This window comes from Penaeus chinensis, chromosome 41 (assembly GCF_019202785.1).
Source record: "Penaeus chinensis breed Huanghai No. 1 chromosome 41, ASM1920278v2, whole genome shotgun sequence".
NCBI lineage: Eukaryota > Metazoa > Arthropoda > Malacostraca > Decapoda > Penaeidae > Penaeus > Penaeus chinensis.
Genome location: NC_061859.1, coordinates 1,252,976 through 1,267,975, shown reverse-complemented (window position 1 = coordinate 1,267,975; position 15,000 = coordinate 1,252,976). Strand labels below are relative to the sequence as shown.

Genomic DNA, 15,000 nt, shown 5'->3' with positions numbered 1-15,000 from the left:
GTTGGGATGTCTATGTAGGGAGGACGTGGGCATGACAATAGAATATGTGGGACTGAAAGAGGAACATTCGGAAACCGCGAATGTTCCAATGAAGGATAGTTATACTTTCCTTGATTTACTGGCAAAGATTGCAGTGCGTGTTGGAGAATTTGAAGGGGAAGGTGCTAGAGGGTGGGATAAAGAATGAGGTTGGGGAGGTGGTGTTGTATCAGGAGGGGTGTCGGGAGGTAGAGGGTCTGGGGAAGAGGGTACTTGTGACATGAGGGTTTCACGTGTGTATCCAGGAGGGAGTGGAAGGGATAGAGGGGATAGTGGGAGGGTTAATATAGGTGGGGCTGGAGTCAGGGGGAATGGGTTTTGTTGGGATGGGGTAGTAGGATTGGGTGTAGGGAGAATATGAGTAGGAGGAGGATGGATATCGGCAGTCACTTTGAGTGTGGAGGGAGCGGGAGTTGTAGAATTTGAAGATTGGGATGTCTGGATTTAGGATTGCAAAAGAATTTGATTGGGTAGAGATTGGAGTGTCTGGGTTTAGGATGGCAAAAGAATTTGACTGGGGAAGGTAGGAGGTAGAAGAGGGGAAGTTAGATGGAGGGGGGTTGGGTTTAGGAGAGGGTGTAGGAGCTTGGGAGGTAGGGGGATTGGCAGAGTGAGCGACATTACTGGAGTAGGGGGTAAGAGAAAAGCCTCGTCGACGTGCTTCCTGTCTGGCTTCACGTAGAGTGAGTCCAAGTCTGAATCTGAGAGTTGCTACCTCAGACTCAAATTTGTAGGTGGGGCAGCCTTTAAAAATACATAATGGGGGCCGCCACAGTTTGCACATGTGCGTGATTGTGCAGAGCAGTTTGATCGAGTATGGCCAGGTTGGGCACATAGCGGGCATCTGGCTGCGGAATGACAGTGTTTGGCTGGGTGTCCTAAACGCCAACAATTTTGGCACTGACGAGGAGGAGGTTGGTATGGTCGGACAGGTAGGGATTCCCCACTTATGTAAACATTAAAGGGAAGGTCATGTCTACGGTAAGTAATTTTGGCAATGTTGATGGATTTCTTACGATTTTCTCTGGGAGGAATGGAGTAGCATTGTACATATGTTGCATCATTGTCTGTGAGACAAGCGAGTAAGTCCTCTCCACAATCTGACCATTCTTTGCCATAGATTGGGCAATCTGTTGGGGAGATAGAGACAGTTCCGGTGCAAGTATTGAGGGTTGGATGAGGTTCTGTAGGGATGGGATTACCACATAGATCAGTTAGTTTTGTTAATGCTATAGCTTGGTTTTCAGTTGTTACTGTGACGAGACGGGAGTGGTCGGGTCGGCTACGGAAAGAGACTTTGCCTACTTGTTTTTGGAGGCATTGTTGGAAGAGGAGGGTGTTTTAAGAGTAGGGAGCTGTGGGAGGGATCACGAAAAATCGGTCCCATTTGGCTGGGCTAAATAGAGTATTTAGGATTCTTGTAGAGCTGGACGTGTGGAGGAGGGAGTAGTGTTGAGGGGGATAGTGTTATGGGGAGGTGGGCAATAAGGTTGTAAGGTAGTAATAAGAGGAGATGGGGTGGTTGATGTAGGAGGTTGTGGAAGTAAAGGTGTTGAAGTTGAGCATGTTGGGAGAGTAGAAATGTCTCCTGGGGGTTGGTTGTTGATTAGGGTTGATACTGTACTAGTATGCATTGATGATGGGGGAGTTGTTGCAGTGTTCGGAGCCGTGGTCAAAGGAGAGCTGGGATTGGGGCTATTTGATAAAGGGGCAAGCCTCATTGCCCCTAAGAGTGGGGTTATGTCTTCATTATTGGCCATGATAAGCGTGGAGTATGTTGGGGAAAAAAATAGTCCACCCCTCAGGGTCCCCTTGAGGGGTAAGGGCCAGGTATGGCAGGGGAATACTGTGCCCATGGTTCCCTCAGGCTGTTCAGGACTGACATAAAGTCAGCCTTTCATCCTTTCAGCACGGCTCTCACACCTTAGGAGGTGGATAGTAGAAGGGATTGGTGAAGAAACTGAAACGAAAAGTATGAGTGGGAAAAAAAGACTATGCAAAATTAGTTGAGTCGATGGCTGAGTCCCAAGGTTGAGGAGTTCCCCATCATTGGGTCTCAGTCTTCGTCTCCTAAGCCCCCCCACGACAACAACGGGCAAAGGATTGGGGGGGGTTCTCCTTTTAAACAATATATTTTGAGATTCACCTCTCACAGATTAATACCATTTCTTATATTCTTTAATAACCCTCGTTAAAGAATTTGGATATCATATTAAGTAACTACAAGACTTCATCAACAAATATTGGTTCAGCAGGTTGGTACAATTGATACTCTTAGTTATACTCTTCTTTTTATTCATACATGAATGAAAATTATAAAAGTGCAAAAGCATTAGACTGACACACATTGGTCACTTATCACTGAATATTCTTATCCTATCAATACATTTCTAAATAGTAATGTATAATAATTTATATCTAAATCATTCTGGCACCATTAACTAAACCTAATAGACTCGGGCATCTATCAATAATAAAAATAACATTGGTATTCTTATGTGAAAATTTACACACTGTGGAAACTAAGGGTAAACTTCATGGTACCTACACAATAATTACCCAAAATCAGAAAATAATGATTCATATTATCAATACTGGAGATAAGGACATCAATTTTGCAGAAAAAATATATATCCAAATTTACAAGGCTATTCCTAACTAAAAAGGAAATATTCGTAGTGAACAATTATGAACCAATATTGGTTACGTAGACCAATTTTGACTAGCTTAAAAAAAAATAAAGGAATAATTGCTTTCAACTTTAGAAAGAGAAAACTCTTTGATGTTCTGAAGTCAACACCAAATTTACAACCATATTTACTCTATATACACAGAAAAGTTTGGCTTCAAAACTTCACTGGACCAAAATTATTGCACGGAAAAGATGAAATGATGCAAGTCTAACAAGTCAATTCGCTTGTTTAACATAATATACTTCCACAACACTTAACATTCATAAGTGAACAACAACAACAAAAAAATCACAGCCATATCAAAAGTAAACTAGACATACGACATCTTGAAATAAAACTAATAAATACATATTTACATTGGAAATGAAACTGTACTTTTTGACCAGGCATCTACATAACCATGTGGTTTAATAACTACAAACCTCTTCCTATACTTAATTCTTGATAACTAATGTGTATTTCCTTCACATATGATTAAAATCTGGGATGTTCTATAATACAATATACATGTAAACAGTATACATGTGTATGCTTGAATACACATGTATATAAATTGATAAGTCACGGAACTTTTAACTTTGAAATATAAAACAGGAACCACAATATGCATCTTGTACTATACCCTATCAAACAACCTAGACTTGAACCCTACACCAGCACACAAAATCCTCATAAAAAGGGCATTCCTTTAATTTATGTACAAAGAACTCAACACCTTTTAATTGAGCACATCCTAATGTATATCCTAAGTCTTCTCTTACAATGTCTTGTGAATTGCTGGGTTGCCTTCTTTTGATGCTTGTCTCTTGAGGGTAGCACAGTACAATATCCGATTCTTTCATTGATTACTCTTATGTTTATTTCCACATGAAATAGGGAAGAAATAGACAAAAAAATAATATAAAATAAAGGAATGAAGAACAGTTGTATGAGATCATGGAATGATTGAGATTAACTCACTTGGGTCCAAATAATATTCTTGTAAAAGCACTGTAACATCCTTAGTCTACATTTTCACATCACTGGGCTCTTGGATATACATGTCAATATCAATATATCATTATTAATTAAGAACAACAATTATATATTTCGAGGAGTCTCTATAAAATAATTTTGTACAGCTGTCAATATTAATAAATAAAAATATAATTCTGAAGCAGATAATTAAAGCACCAAAACTGGTCATACTTAAAAAGAAAAAGATAAAAAAGTAGAAAAACAGACATGACAATAAATAGCAAAAAGGACAAAAATTCAATTCCACTATCACGACAAATGATTTTATGAGTTCAATAACTCTCTTTTTTTAATGTCTTAATTGTGCACTCGATTCGTCTATTTGTGTGGGAAAGCGGGCTTTGTCAGGGTGTGTCTTGGCCTGGACCGAGAGTTTCGTCTCTCCCTGGGAGTGGCTGTTGTGGCTTCTTCTGATGATGTCCGTGATGTATTGCTCCTGTCAGTGCGCAAGTAGGGTGGCACCAGCTCCTGTGCTACATGGACTAGACGTGTGTGCATGACTTCACAGTCGATCTGCATCAGAGCCACATTATTGGGAGGGGGAGCCAGAGAGTCATTCATAGACTGGGGTGTTGGCATTAGCAGGGACATTCTGGGGCGGGCTGAGTCATTCCGTGCTGTTGCGGGGACGAGGAGGTGGTCAGGAGAGAAGGACACAACATAGTATGTATCATCACGCCTCTGGATAGCCTCAAGGAATGATGTTAGACGAGGGACAGTAGCCATGACCGAGGTGTCCTCTTCAGTGCTGAGAATAGAAAAACAAAATGCATGGTAAAACCTTGTTATTAGCAAAGAATCAGCAAAGGAACACATTATCAAGCCAACATGCTTACCTTCAAAAGAAATGAACTTACCTAGTAGATGGCTCAACATAATGAACATAATGGTAAAGTGGTGCTGGTTTGTTGGAAGGTTGCTGGGGAGGGACTAAGGCATTCCAGACCTCATTGCCAACTTGCTTGCTGAGTTTCTGGCTTGGTTCTCCCACGTTTTTGTGCTGTTTCAGCCGGTTCCTTCCTTCCCTCGTCTTGGGATGTGACAACAGGGGTCTCTGGTTGCTGTTTTTCTTCTTGTCCATCTTGTTCTCAAACCAGCCTCGTAATTCAGTCTCCAGCCTAAAATGACCGTACATTATCTATGACAATTTGAATTTGAATATGGACAAAATTCAGAATTGTAAAAATAGTCTAACTCATATTGCCTTCCTCTTGAAACAGCACATAAGACAACCCTAAGGACTAAAAGGAAAATATGACCAAAGGAGTCTTCTAGCTTACCTCAAACTTTCTGTTGCATTGATATACATGGGACACATAGACGAGGTGTTGGTGTTCAAGTTTGGAATTGTGCCTTCCTCTGCCGAAGCCTGTTTTTCATCAGCCCAGAGTAGTGAGCGGTGCTTGAAGCCTGTGCCTAGAGATGAGGGTTCCACACCTTGCATCATTCTCTTGAGAGATGACAATCTTGATTCATTGCTTAAGAAAATTCCCCTGTTAGAGGAAGGTTTGTGCTTAGAATTATCTGATCACTATTTAGGTAAGAATTATTACAGAGGTATATATTCTCACTCAACTCACACACACACACACACACACACACTCTCTCTCTCTCTCTCTCTCTCTCTCTCTCTCTCTCTCTCTCTCTCTCTCTCTCTCTCTCTCTCTCTCTCTCTCTCTCTCTCTCTCTCTCTCTCTCTCTCTCTCTCTCTCTCTCTCTCTCTCCTTTCTTTCTTTCTTTCTTTCTTTCTTTCTTTCTTTCTTTCTTTCTTTCTTTCTTTCTTTCTCTCTCTCTCTCTCTCTCTCTCTCTCTCTCTCTCTCTCTCTCTCTCTCTCTCTCTCTCTCTCTCTCTCGTCTCTGTCTCTGTCTCTGTCTCTGTCTCTGTCTCTGTCTCTGTCTCTGTCTCTGTCTCTGTCTCTGTCTGTCTCTGTCTCTGTCTCTGTCTCTGTCTCTGTCTCTGTCTCTGTCTCTGTCTCTGTCTCTGTCTCTGTCTCTGTCTCTCTCTCTGTCTCTCTCTCTGTCTCTCTCTCTGTCTCTCTCTCTGTCTCTCTCTCTGTCTCTCTCTCTGTCTCTCTCTCTGTCTCTCTCTCTGTCTCTCTCTCTGTCTCTCTCTCTGTCTCTCTCTCACGCACGCGCACACACACACACACACACACACACACACACACACACACACACACACACACACACACACACACACACACACACACACTCTCTCTCTCTCTCTCTCACAACATCCACACATCCGTGTAGGAGGAATCACAGTTTTTTTACAAGAAGAAACTACTATCTGTACTTATAAGAAAAAGAAAAAGAAAAAGAAAAAGAAAAAAAATCTTTACAAGAACCATGATAATTACAATAGAGAACCACACTTAAAAACAAATCAGACTTTGTCGAGTACTTACGTCAAAGGACCTAGGTTCAGAGATAAGAGGAAAATAATGGCAAACAGCGCAGTGGTGGTTTTCCTGCTTGGGCTGCGACCCAATGCATGCCGCAATGATGCACATTCAGACTCCAGTGATGATACTTTTTGTTGCAAGCGGATATTGTCCTGCAACAAAAATAGAACAGTGAACTACCGTAACAAACACAAAAGGGCATAATTTTCTAACCATTCACACAAAGACTACAAACAAATTTGTCTACAATTTCTATGTACCTCTTTCAATCTTTTATTTTCATTTTGTAGATCAGTAATGTTTCCTTCAAGTGCTGTGACGTATTCTTTCTTCTTCTTACGAGATAGACTGGCGGATTCTCTGTTTTTTATCATTCTCTGTTGTCTTTTCAGTGCCTTCAGCTGTAAAAACAAATGATACACATGATACACTATATGATTATCTATAGAAAAAGAATGAAAGAAAAATAATCTTAATAATAAAATAATAGTAAAACCAACAATAATGAAACTAATAATAATTAGAATTAAAATAAAAATCATCTTATAAAAGAAACTGATAAAAATAATAATGATTACAAACTGGATGAAATAAAAAAAAGTGACAGAAAGAAACAAACAAAAGGCTTAATTTATATCACACGTACATCTGGAACGTTGCCGTGCTTCATGCCCGGAGCAAGGGCAGGAGCGAGTGGTGCCAGGGGTGTGGTAGGGGCTGCTGGGGGCACTACAGATGACTGAGTGCCAATAACTGTGGGCTGGTTGGTTATCTATAGAGGAAAAGGAATATGTTTGAAATAGCAATAGTAATTAGGGTAATAAAATTAACCATTCTGTACTCACAGTAAGTTTTACATAAATTTCTGTACAGTTTAAGAATGATGCATCCCATATTACCTGTTAAAATATGATATGAGGGACAAAACAAATTTAGCTACAGGGCTAAACTTAACCTAATAATAGTGCATGCTTTCTTATAACTGGCCCTGCTGGTAAATGTTCCTGCAAATTGCGAGAATGGCAAGTATGCTTTGTTTGTTCTTAACACAGAATCTGCTGCCCATATGGAAGGGTGGGATGGGGGTGGGGGTAAAACCACTAGCATTAAGGAGTTATGCACAATAAAAGGTTAAGGAATTATGTAAAATAGAAGGCTAATTAACCACTTCTAGATCTTTAAAGTAATTGGAGGAAGATTTGAGAATATTCTTGTGTATCGCCTCAGCGATATACTATAAGTTACTATTAGTAGTCCATCATACAATGATTATTAGCTTGTTTTTTTTGTTTGCTCATTTTCTCTCTCTTTCTCTGCCTGTCTCTGTTTGCCTCTCTCTAAAAAAAGGTTTCCCGAGAAAACAGAACACTATTTTAATCCATTCATTTATCTTATCTGATTTTAACATCCTCTAGCTTTGCAATACATGGTACAATATTCTTTACTTTTGTACAACACTTCTCCTTTATAGTAAAATAGGTACTGTACTAGCTGAAGGAGCACGTTTAAGGTAAATTAGCCTAAACATAATGTTAGGTACATTAGGTGTAGAAGAGATGTGTTACAGACACTTTTGACTTGTGATATTTTCAATGTACAATAGGTTTATCACAACAAAACCCACAACAAACTGAGGAGTATCTGAGTGTTTACACATATACAGCTACACGATTCAAAGGGAGTAGACAATGCATACCTGTGATGTAAGGATGGATGGTACTGGGCTAGGAATTGTAGGTGTGGCAGTAGTTACTCTAGACTGCACTTGAGGAGGAGGTTTCAGCTGGACAACCCTTGTGCTTCCCCCCGTGCTTATGGTCCTTGTCCCAACTGTTTGGAGTGAATATTTCAGATAGGTTTGCATGAATTCTCTACGGGATACATAAACAAGGCAAATGGGTAAGAAAGAAGAAAGAGTAAGGATAAAAAAACAAAGGAAGAGAGAAAGAATGAAAGAAAAAGAAAGGCAGAATGAAAAAAATTTGGTTAGTTCAAGGTCACAGTATTAGTAATAACTAAATAACCATTCAAGATCACTCTTACTTGACAATGGTGTAAAGGGTCATTTCTTAAACTAAAGTACTGGCCTATTTCATGAAAATTTAAAGAAACTGTACAAAAGTTTTAAACCATGCTAATCATGACATTGGTAAATACTTCACTCTACTAAATGATGCCATAAGATCATAATTTATAAAAATCTAGACAGCCTTTACATTACAAATGTTTATGGCATGCACCCCCCCCCCACACACACACAGACACCTCACTCACACTCTCTCTCTCTCTCATGGATGCATGCATATGCACACACTTCCTAACTTGCTCACTCACGCTCAAGCATTCACATATGTACACACACGCACATACACACACACACACACAAATACGTACACACACACAAATACGCACACACACACAAATACGTACACACACACACACACACACACACACACACACACACACACACACACACACACACACACACACACACACACACACACACACACACCTGATGCTTAAATATTCTAAAAATGAAGAACTTCCACACGAAACTCACCTGTTTTTGGCAGCGTCAACTTTGGTCCTGAAGAGGAATTTACTATGCTAATAACCTGAGGTTGTGTTGTACTTGTGGTCACAATTTTGGGTTGAATTTTCATGGTTTTGGTAATGCGGCCCCCTTTGGTTGCCCCTTGATTAGTTGTGCCTGCATGAAAACAGAACAAAAGATATAGATATCATCTTTAAAAATCTAATCTACATATATATAATATTGGGAGAAAAAAAAAAAAAAAAAAATCAAAACAGAAAAGAAAACCCTACAATCACAGCAACAAGGACCAGAACACCGTCACTCACCATTTCTCGTTGTTATGGTAACAACTTTGATGGGTTGCGTTATGTGATTTGCTGTCATGCCATTTGTGCCTTGCTTCTGGTGCTGGTGAGGAGGGGAGAGGACTACTGTGGTTGCCGTTGGTCCTGCAGGCGAGAGAGGCTGGGGACTATGAGGGGGCGATCCTTCACTTTGTGGTGGGGTTACAGGTGGGGTGTCCAGAGCCTGATGATTATAATAAACAATGGTTTTATATACAGGGTTATTTTCCTGTATAAAAATGGAGGTTTAGAAAGAATGTAAGACAGCTATTCTAAAGGTGGTCTGATATGTAGTAATACAAAGGAAACCTCATTTTATCATTATATCACATTCAGGTATCAAAATATCATCCATGTTCAAATGATCCAGCCTACAAACATATCTTTCATATGAATAGATCCATAAAACGATATTTATCCGAGGAATCCCACACCTCAAAGAACCAGGAACTCACCTTGACATTGGGTTTAATATCAGGACCACAGAGCAGTTCCCAGATGTCATGACTATCATCAGGGGACGGTGGCATCTGTAGGAAATGCTGTGGTGAAGATGGCTCCTTCTTTATCTGTTTAAAAAAGGTCTTATTAGAAAAAGCATCGCCATAACAACATAAAAGCACAAACTATAGATAAATATGATATCAAACCTTAATGAGTTAAACAAATTATATTTTCCTAGTTGATTCCATGAATATACAATGCAGGCATATTTTGTTTGGATGAGGGGGGGAGGGGAGGTTTAACTCCTAGTAACTAAACATCATATAACTTGCAAATCTAATATTCTGTTTAATATGACAGAGAGGCTTGCCATAATCCTACTAGCTATTGGGTATCCTGTAATGCATCTGGGTACATGAAGGCTTTCATTTAACAGTAGTCCTTACTGCTGATGAACATATTTACATTAAGAACACATTCTTTAGTAGTTATGAGAGACCTTTCATGTTATTGTTACAGAAAATGGTTAAGCAAGGGAGAGTAAGTTATAGCAATGTTAACAAACTTATCTCACAAAAAGGTCACTGTTCATAGTCCAGTGCAAAGGGATAATCATGAAACTCAAACTTCATTCTTATAACTTGATGTACTGCATTAGTCACTAAAGCAGGAGAAGAAAAGGAAATCTTTCTTGGGTACCTTGCTGAGCCTAGTATGGTTTCATTAATTATCATCTTTGCTGCAAATGGATTCTGGTTATTCTAATGGGACTGAATTCCTAAATTATCTGCACTATCTTTTTTTTTTAAGTATATCTAAAAATAAAGTGCAAGCAACAAATCCAGTTCTTTATGAACAATTTAAAACCAATAATCACAGACATCATCAGAAAAGAAAAGCCATATTCTCAAGCATGCTACAGAGAATGAATTTGTGAAGTAACATTCATGCTGACATATTATTCACTGCAGTAAATACAGTGGATTGTGTCATGTCTGTAATACTAGACTGCAATTAACATAAAATATCACAATAGAAACAAAAAGAAAATCACCATAAGCTGCAGTATCTACTTACAATTTTATCTTCAATGAGTACTGATGAAATGGTTTCATGTTCTGCTTCTTGTCCAGCTACCAAATTTGGATACAGTGCTTGAGTCAGTTCCTCTGCTGAAAAGTCATCTGAAAGGGAGACACAAATCCAATGAATAAATATTTGTGTCATGAAAATTACTGAATATATTGGGCAAAAAGAAAAGGAAAATGCACACACACACACACATCCTTTAGTATTATGGGAAATAAAAGTAAAAAGTAAATAGTAAAATACCACAAAATTAAATAATAAAAAAAATTGAGCTCCAGATTACGTACTCTCTGACTTGAGGGCGGAGGATACACTATCTTGGTTAGTGAACGTCTGGAATATGTCTCCAGGACTGTGCGACGACCATGAGGAGACTGGCTCAAAGTCATCAAGAGCAAGAGGAAGCTGAAAGAAGGAATTAAATATTTTTTCTAGATCCACATCCTTTATACAATATACAAGAGAATACAGTAGTCACTAGCTAGATTTGTTTTATTTCTTAGTTTTTAAAATTAATACAATAACTATAAATATCACCCTATCTTAATGCAAGTAGAGTGAATTTGTGTCTCACGGCCACTATTGTGTTTTAAGACTATATATCTTTTTATTCTATTCAAAGCCATTCTGGTTTCTAGATTAAGCTCTAAGATAAAGAATATTTTCCCAATGATAAAGTGTATGCTGGTTAAAAGTCTATAACTGTAGACATTACACCAAAACAGGGCTTCTAAGTCTGTTTAATGTCCCCGCTGAACACAGTCTCAAACATGCATCTTTACCCTTTAACTCTTACTTGTGTTCTGGAAACCAACAATTCTATTTCTATCTGCGAATGTGGGATTCTATATATAAGCATGAGTCATTGTTTTCTTTTAGTGACCTACTTTTAACAATCAGTAATGTGAAAGGGCACTTCCAAGATCACACAATAGGTGTTTAGAAATCACTATATCAACAGTTTTGGCAATCTTACCTCAAGGTCATGTGACAGTTTGTGAATAAGGTCGTCATCACTGCTCGATTCCGACACATCTGTAAATCAGAAAAAAAGTTCAAGCAAATACTGTAATAAATTATACTCTGGCAAAATATTCAGAATGTTACTATAATCATGTATTGCACTTCAAATGTACATGGAAAGCAAAATATACAACAGCCATTTCAATAATCAGTTCAGATTGGTGTCTAATGAATTCATAAGAGTTAACTGCTGAAATGTCAATTACATCTTTGCATTGTGAGAGTATTAATTCTCATTTGTGGATTGAAAAAAGTTTTACATACTGAGAAATACAGTGCAAAATGTCACAGAGCAAAATCATACTGGGAAAGGTGCATAAGAAGGAAGAGAAAGAAAGACTGAGAAGATAGATAGATAGATAGATAGATAGATAGATAGAGATAGGGTGAAAAAATAAAAGTGCACCCAACCCAAATCAAACCAAAAAATACACAACCCAACCACAGGACAAAAATCAATGCCATTTTGAAAGCACGTCACTCAACACAGCATCACCACCACCACCACTCAAAACGACGACCAACATCCCCTGTGGAAATGTAACCCACACACACACACATGAAACGGTGGATTAACCTGGGAGAGGCCACGATGCAAAGTCTATTTGTGACAAGAGGTCCTCCACTGTACTTTCGGTATCCCCTCCCCCCCCAATTGCCTGGGGGATGTTTTGTGATGTCATAGTGGCTTCTGAACAAGATAGAAAATGTGTTTTGTTTAATTTGCATTATTATGTTTCGTTTTTATAATTTCTTTTTACTTTTATGTAGAGAGTGAATCATGAAATTAAAGTGCTCGTATATTCATCCTGACAGAAATTATTGTAGTTGCATACACTTGTGAAAATTTCTGGCGAGTTATCATCTTCCATTTTCCTATGTAGCAATTCTAATATTTGACACATAAGGCCTACTTTCTTTGTCTGTCTGTCTGTCTTTGTCTGTCTGTCTGTCTGTGTCAATCTGTCTGTCTGTCTGTCTCTCTCTCTCTCTCTCTCTCTCTCTCTCTCTCTCTCTCTCTCTCTCTCTCTCTCTCTCTCTCTCTCTCTCTCTCACAGACACACACACACACACAAAAGAAAAGGAATAATAATAATAATAATAATAATAATAATAATAATAATAATAATAATAGTAATAATAATAAGAACAACAACAACAAATATAAAAATAAAAAAATAAAATGAAAACAGAAAACTAAATTAGAAACAGAAACATATAAATAACAACAACAGTCAAACAGACACCATTGCAAAGACGAGACGGGCCCAACCACACGCAACCTTGAAAATAGAAAAGTCCCCCGTTAAATAACTAAACACGTGAACATCCGAGATGCATGACGCGCCTCCGCCATCGCCATGACGGGCCCAGGCATGAAACTTTTCCGCACGTTTCCTGTATTGACTCCGTATCCTTGTGGGTGTATTACTGCGCATCGATGTTGCATATCTATTCTTCGCAAAAATATATGCAATGCTTTGTGATGCAGCGGATTATATGCTTTGAGTCTTATGTTACCTCAGCGTTAGGCAAATGGGAAAGGCGTACGATCAGGTCATACCATTAAAAATATGTTCTAATGTACAAATACATCTCTGTCTCTCTTTCTCTCTCTCATTTCATATTCTGCATTGCTTATATTTTCCCAACATTTCCTTCAAACGCACACGTATGCACGCGCGCACACACGCGATATATATAAACATATATTACATGAATAAATAACTGCACGCAAGGCCAACACAAAGATTAGCAACGCTGAATTTAAAATAGAGAGTGAGAGAGCAAAAAGAGAGAGAGAGAGAGAGAGAGAGAGAGAGAGAGAGAGAGAGAGAGAGAGAGAGAGAGAGAGAGAGAGAGAGAGAGATAAAGAGAGAGAGAGATAAAGAGAGAGAGAGAGAGAGAGAGAGAGAGAGAGAGAGAGAGAGAGAGAGAGATAAAGAGAGAGAGAGAGAGAGAGAGAGAGAGAGAGAGAGAGAGAGAGAGAGAGAGAGAGAGAGATAAAGAGAGAGAGAGAGAGAAAGAGAGAGAGAGAGAGAGAGAGAGAGAGAGAGAGAGAGAGAGAGAGAGAGAGAGAGAGAGAGAGAGAGAGAGAGAGAGAGAGAGAGAGAGAGAGAGAGAGAGAGAGAGAGAGAGAGAGAGAGAGAGAGAGAGAGAAAGAGAGAGAGAGAGAGAGAGAGAGAGAGAGAGAGAGAGAGAGAGATAAAGAACGAGAGAGAAAGAGAAAGAAAGAAAGAAAGAAAAAAAAAAAAAAGAGAAAGAGAAACAGCTACCAATCACTCCAGCATCTTCAGTCCCCCTCTCACGTCATTCATCAAAGTCCACCCTTCCATCTCCCTCCCAACGCCCCCCAATCTTCCCTCTCCTTGCAATTGAAACCAATTGAGTCCAACAAAGGCCCCCGATGCTCTTCCCTCGACAATCCCCTCATTTCGAAAACGATCACGAAAGTACACACAAACTTTAAAAACCAATTTGATAGACAACCAAAAATATGAAAAGTGAAAAGAATGATATTACCGCGTTGTGGCGTATACAATTTTACTTATTCATTATAAACTATTTTTTTTTTTTTATATATACATGCATATCGCATGTATCGCCTACGTGACTTAGCATGATATTTTGCTGATTGTATAAAACGGAGGAGGAGGAGGAGGAGGAGGAGGAGGAAGACGATGCGCAGGAAGAGGACGTAGTAAGTAGCAGGAGAAGGAAGAAGCTAAAGACGAAAACAAAGAGGAAGAAGAATGAGGGTAAAGATACACGAATCACACGCTTCCATCCCATCCGACGAAAGCTAATCGAATGCGTCTAAAAAGGTCCCAAAATAGTCACAACGGATCAGATTTTAATCCAACGAAGCGTGGAGTTCACTGAAGCCGAAACATAATCCAAATATCAATACGAAAAATAAAATCAATTTAAACTTTCGTGTCATCTGTTAAACAACGATTACTGAAATAAGAAGAAAAAAAATAGTTCCACAGCATGCAGCACCCTACCCAGTCACACACGCTCTTGCAAAGGAGAAAGAGAAAGAGGAGATAGAAAAGAAAAAAAAGAAAAAGAAAGAAGGAAAGAGAAAGAGAGAGAGAGAGAGAGAGAGAGAGAGAGAGAGAGAGAGAGAGAGAGAGAGAGAGAGAGAGAGAGAGAGAGAGAGAGAAGAGAAATTTAATTCGCACAACTTATAGATCAAAAATATGGATCGTTATACGTGATCTTCGAATATTCATTTATTCGTTTATTTTTTCAAGTACAAAGCTCAAGCATTCGAACACCGCGCCCGTCCGAACGCCGATATACTGAGTTACTGAAGGCTTCCCTCCCCCTTTCCCCTCTCTAACCCCTTGGCGTACATATACAAATGTACACACGAACACTAAGACAAACAGACACACACGCAT

The 15,000-nt window shown here is 39.0% G+C and overlaps 1 protein-coding gene across 4 annotated transcripts in view; it reads right to left on the bottom strand.

The window, feature by feature from the left end:
- Positions 1 to 2,317: 2,317 nt before the first annotated feature.
- Positions 2,318 to 15,000, bottom strand: part of LOC125047489 (cyclic AMP-dependent transcription factor ATF-6 alpha-like) — a 44,230-nt gene continuing 31,547 nt past the window's right edge. For 2 of the 4 annotated variants that reach the window (XM_047645717.1, XM_047645716.1), the window contains exons 2-15: positions 12,168 to 12,281; positions 11,544 to 11,602; positions 10,855 to 10,972; positions 10,556 to 10,662; positions 9,490 to 9,603; positions 9,017 to 9,218; positions 8,715 to 8,864; positions 7,851 to 7,984; positions 6,801 to 6,926; positions 6,415 to 6,555; positions 6,158 to 6,306; positions 5,030 to 5,242; positions 4,607 to 4,867; positions 2,318 to 4,497 (exon numbers count right to left, since the gene is read on the bottom strand). In XM_047645717.1, the coding sequence (XP_047501673.1) occupies positions 4,068 to 4,497; positions 4,607 to 4,867; positions 5,030 to 5,242; positions 6,158 to 6,306; positions 6,415 to 6,555; positions 6,801 to 6,926; positions 7,851 to 7,984; positions 8,715 to 8,864; positions 9,017 to 9,218; positions 9,490 to 9,603; positions 10,556 to 10,662; positions 10,855 to 10,972; positions 11,544 to 11,602; positions 12,168 to 12,281 (2,318 nt within the window). In that variant the 3' untranslated portion in view covers positions 2,318 to 4,067. The remainder of the gene's footprint in view (positions 4,498 to 4,606; positions 4,868 to 5,029; positions 5,243 to 6,157; positions 6,307 to 6,414; positions 6,556 to 6,800; positions 6,927 to 7,850; positions 7,985 to 8,714; positions 8,865 to 9,016; positions 9,219 to 9,489; positions 9,604 to 10,555; positions 10,663 to 10,854; positions 10,973 to 11,543; positions 11,603 to 12,167; positions 12,282 to 15,000) is intronic. The other 2 variants (XM_047645719.1, XM_047645718.1) reach the window with 1 other exon arrangement.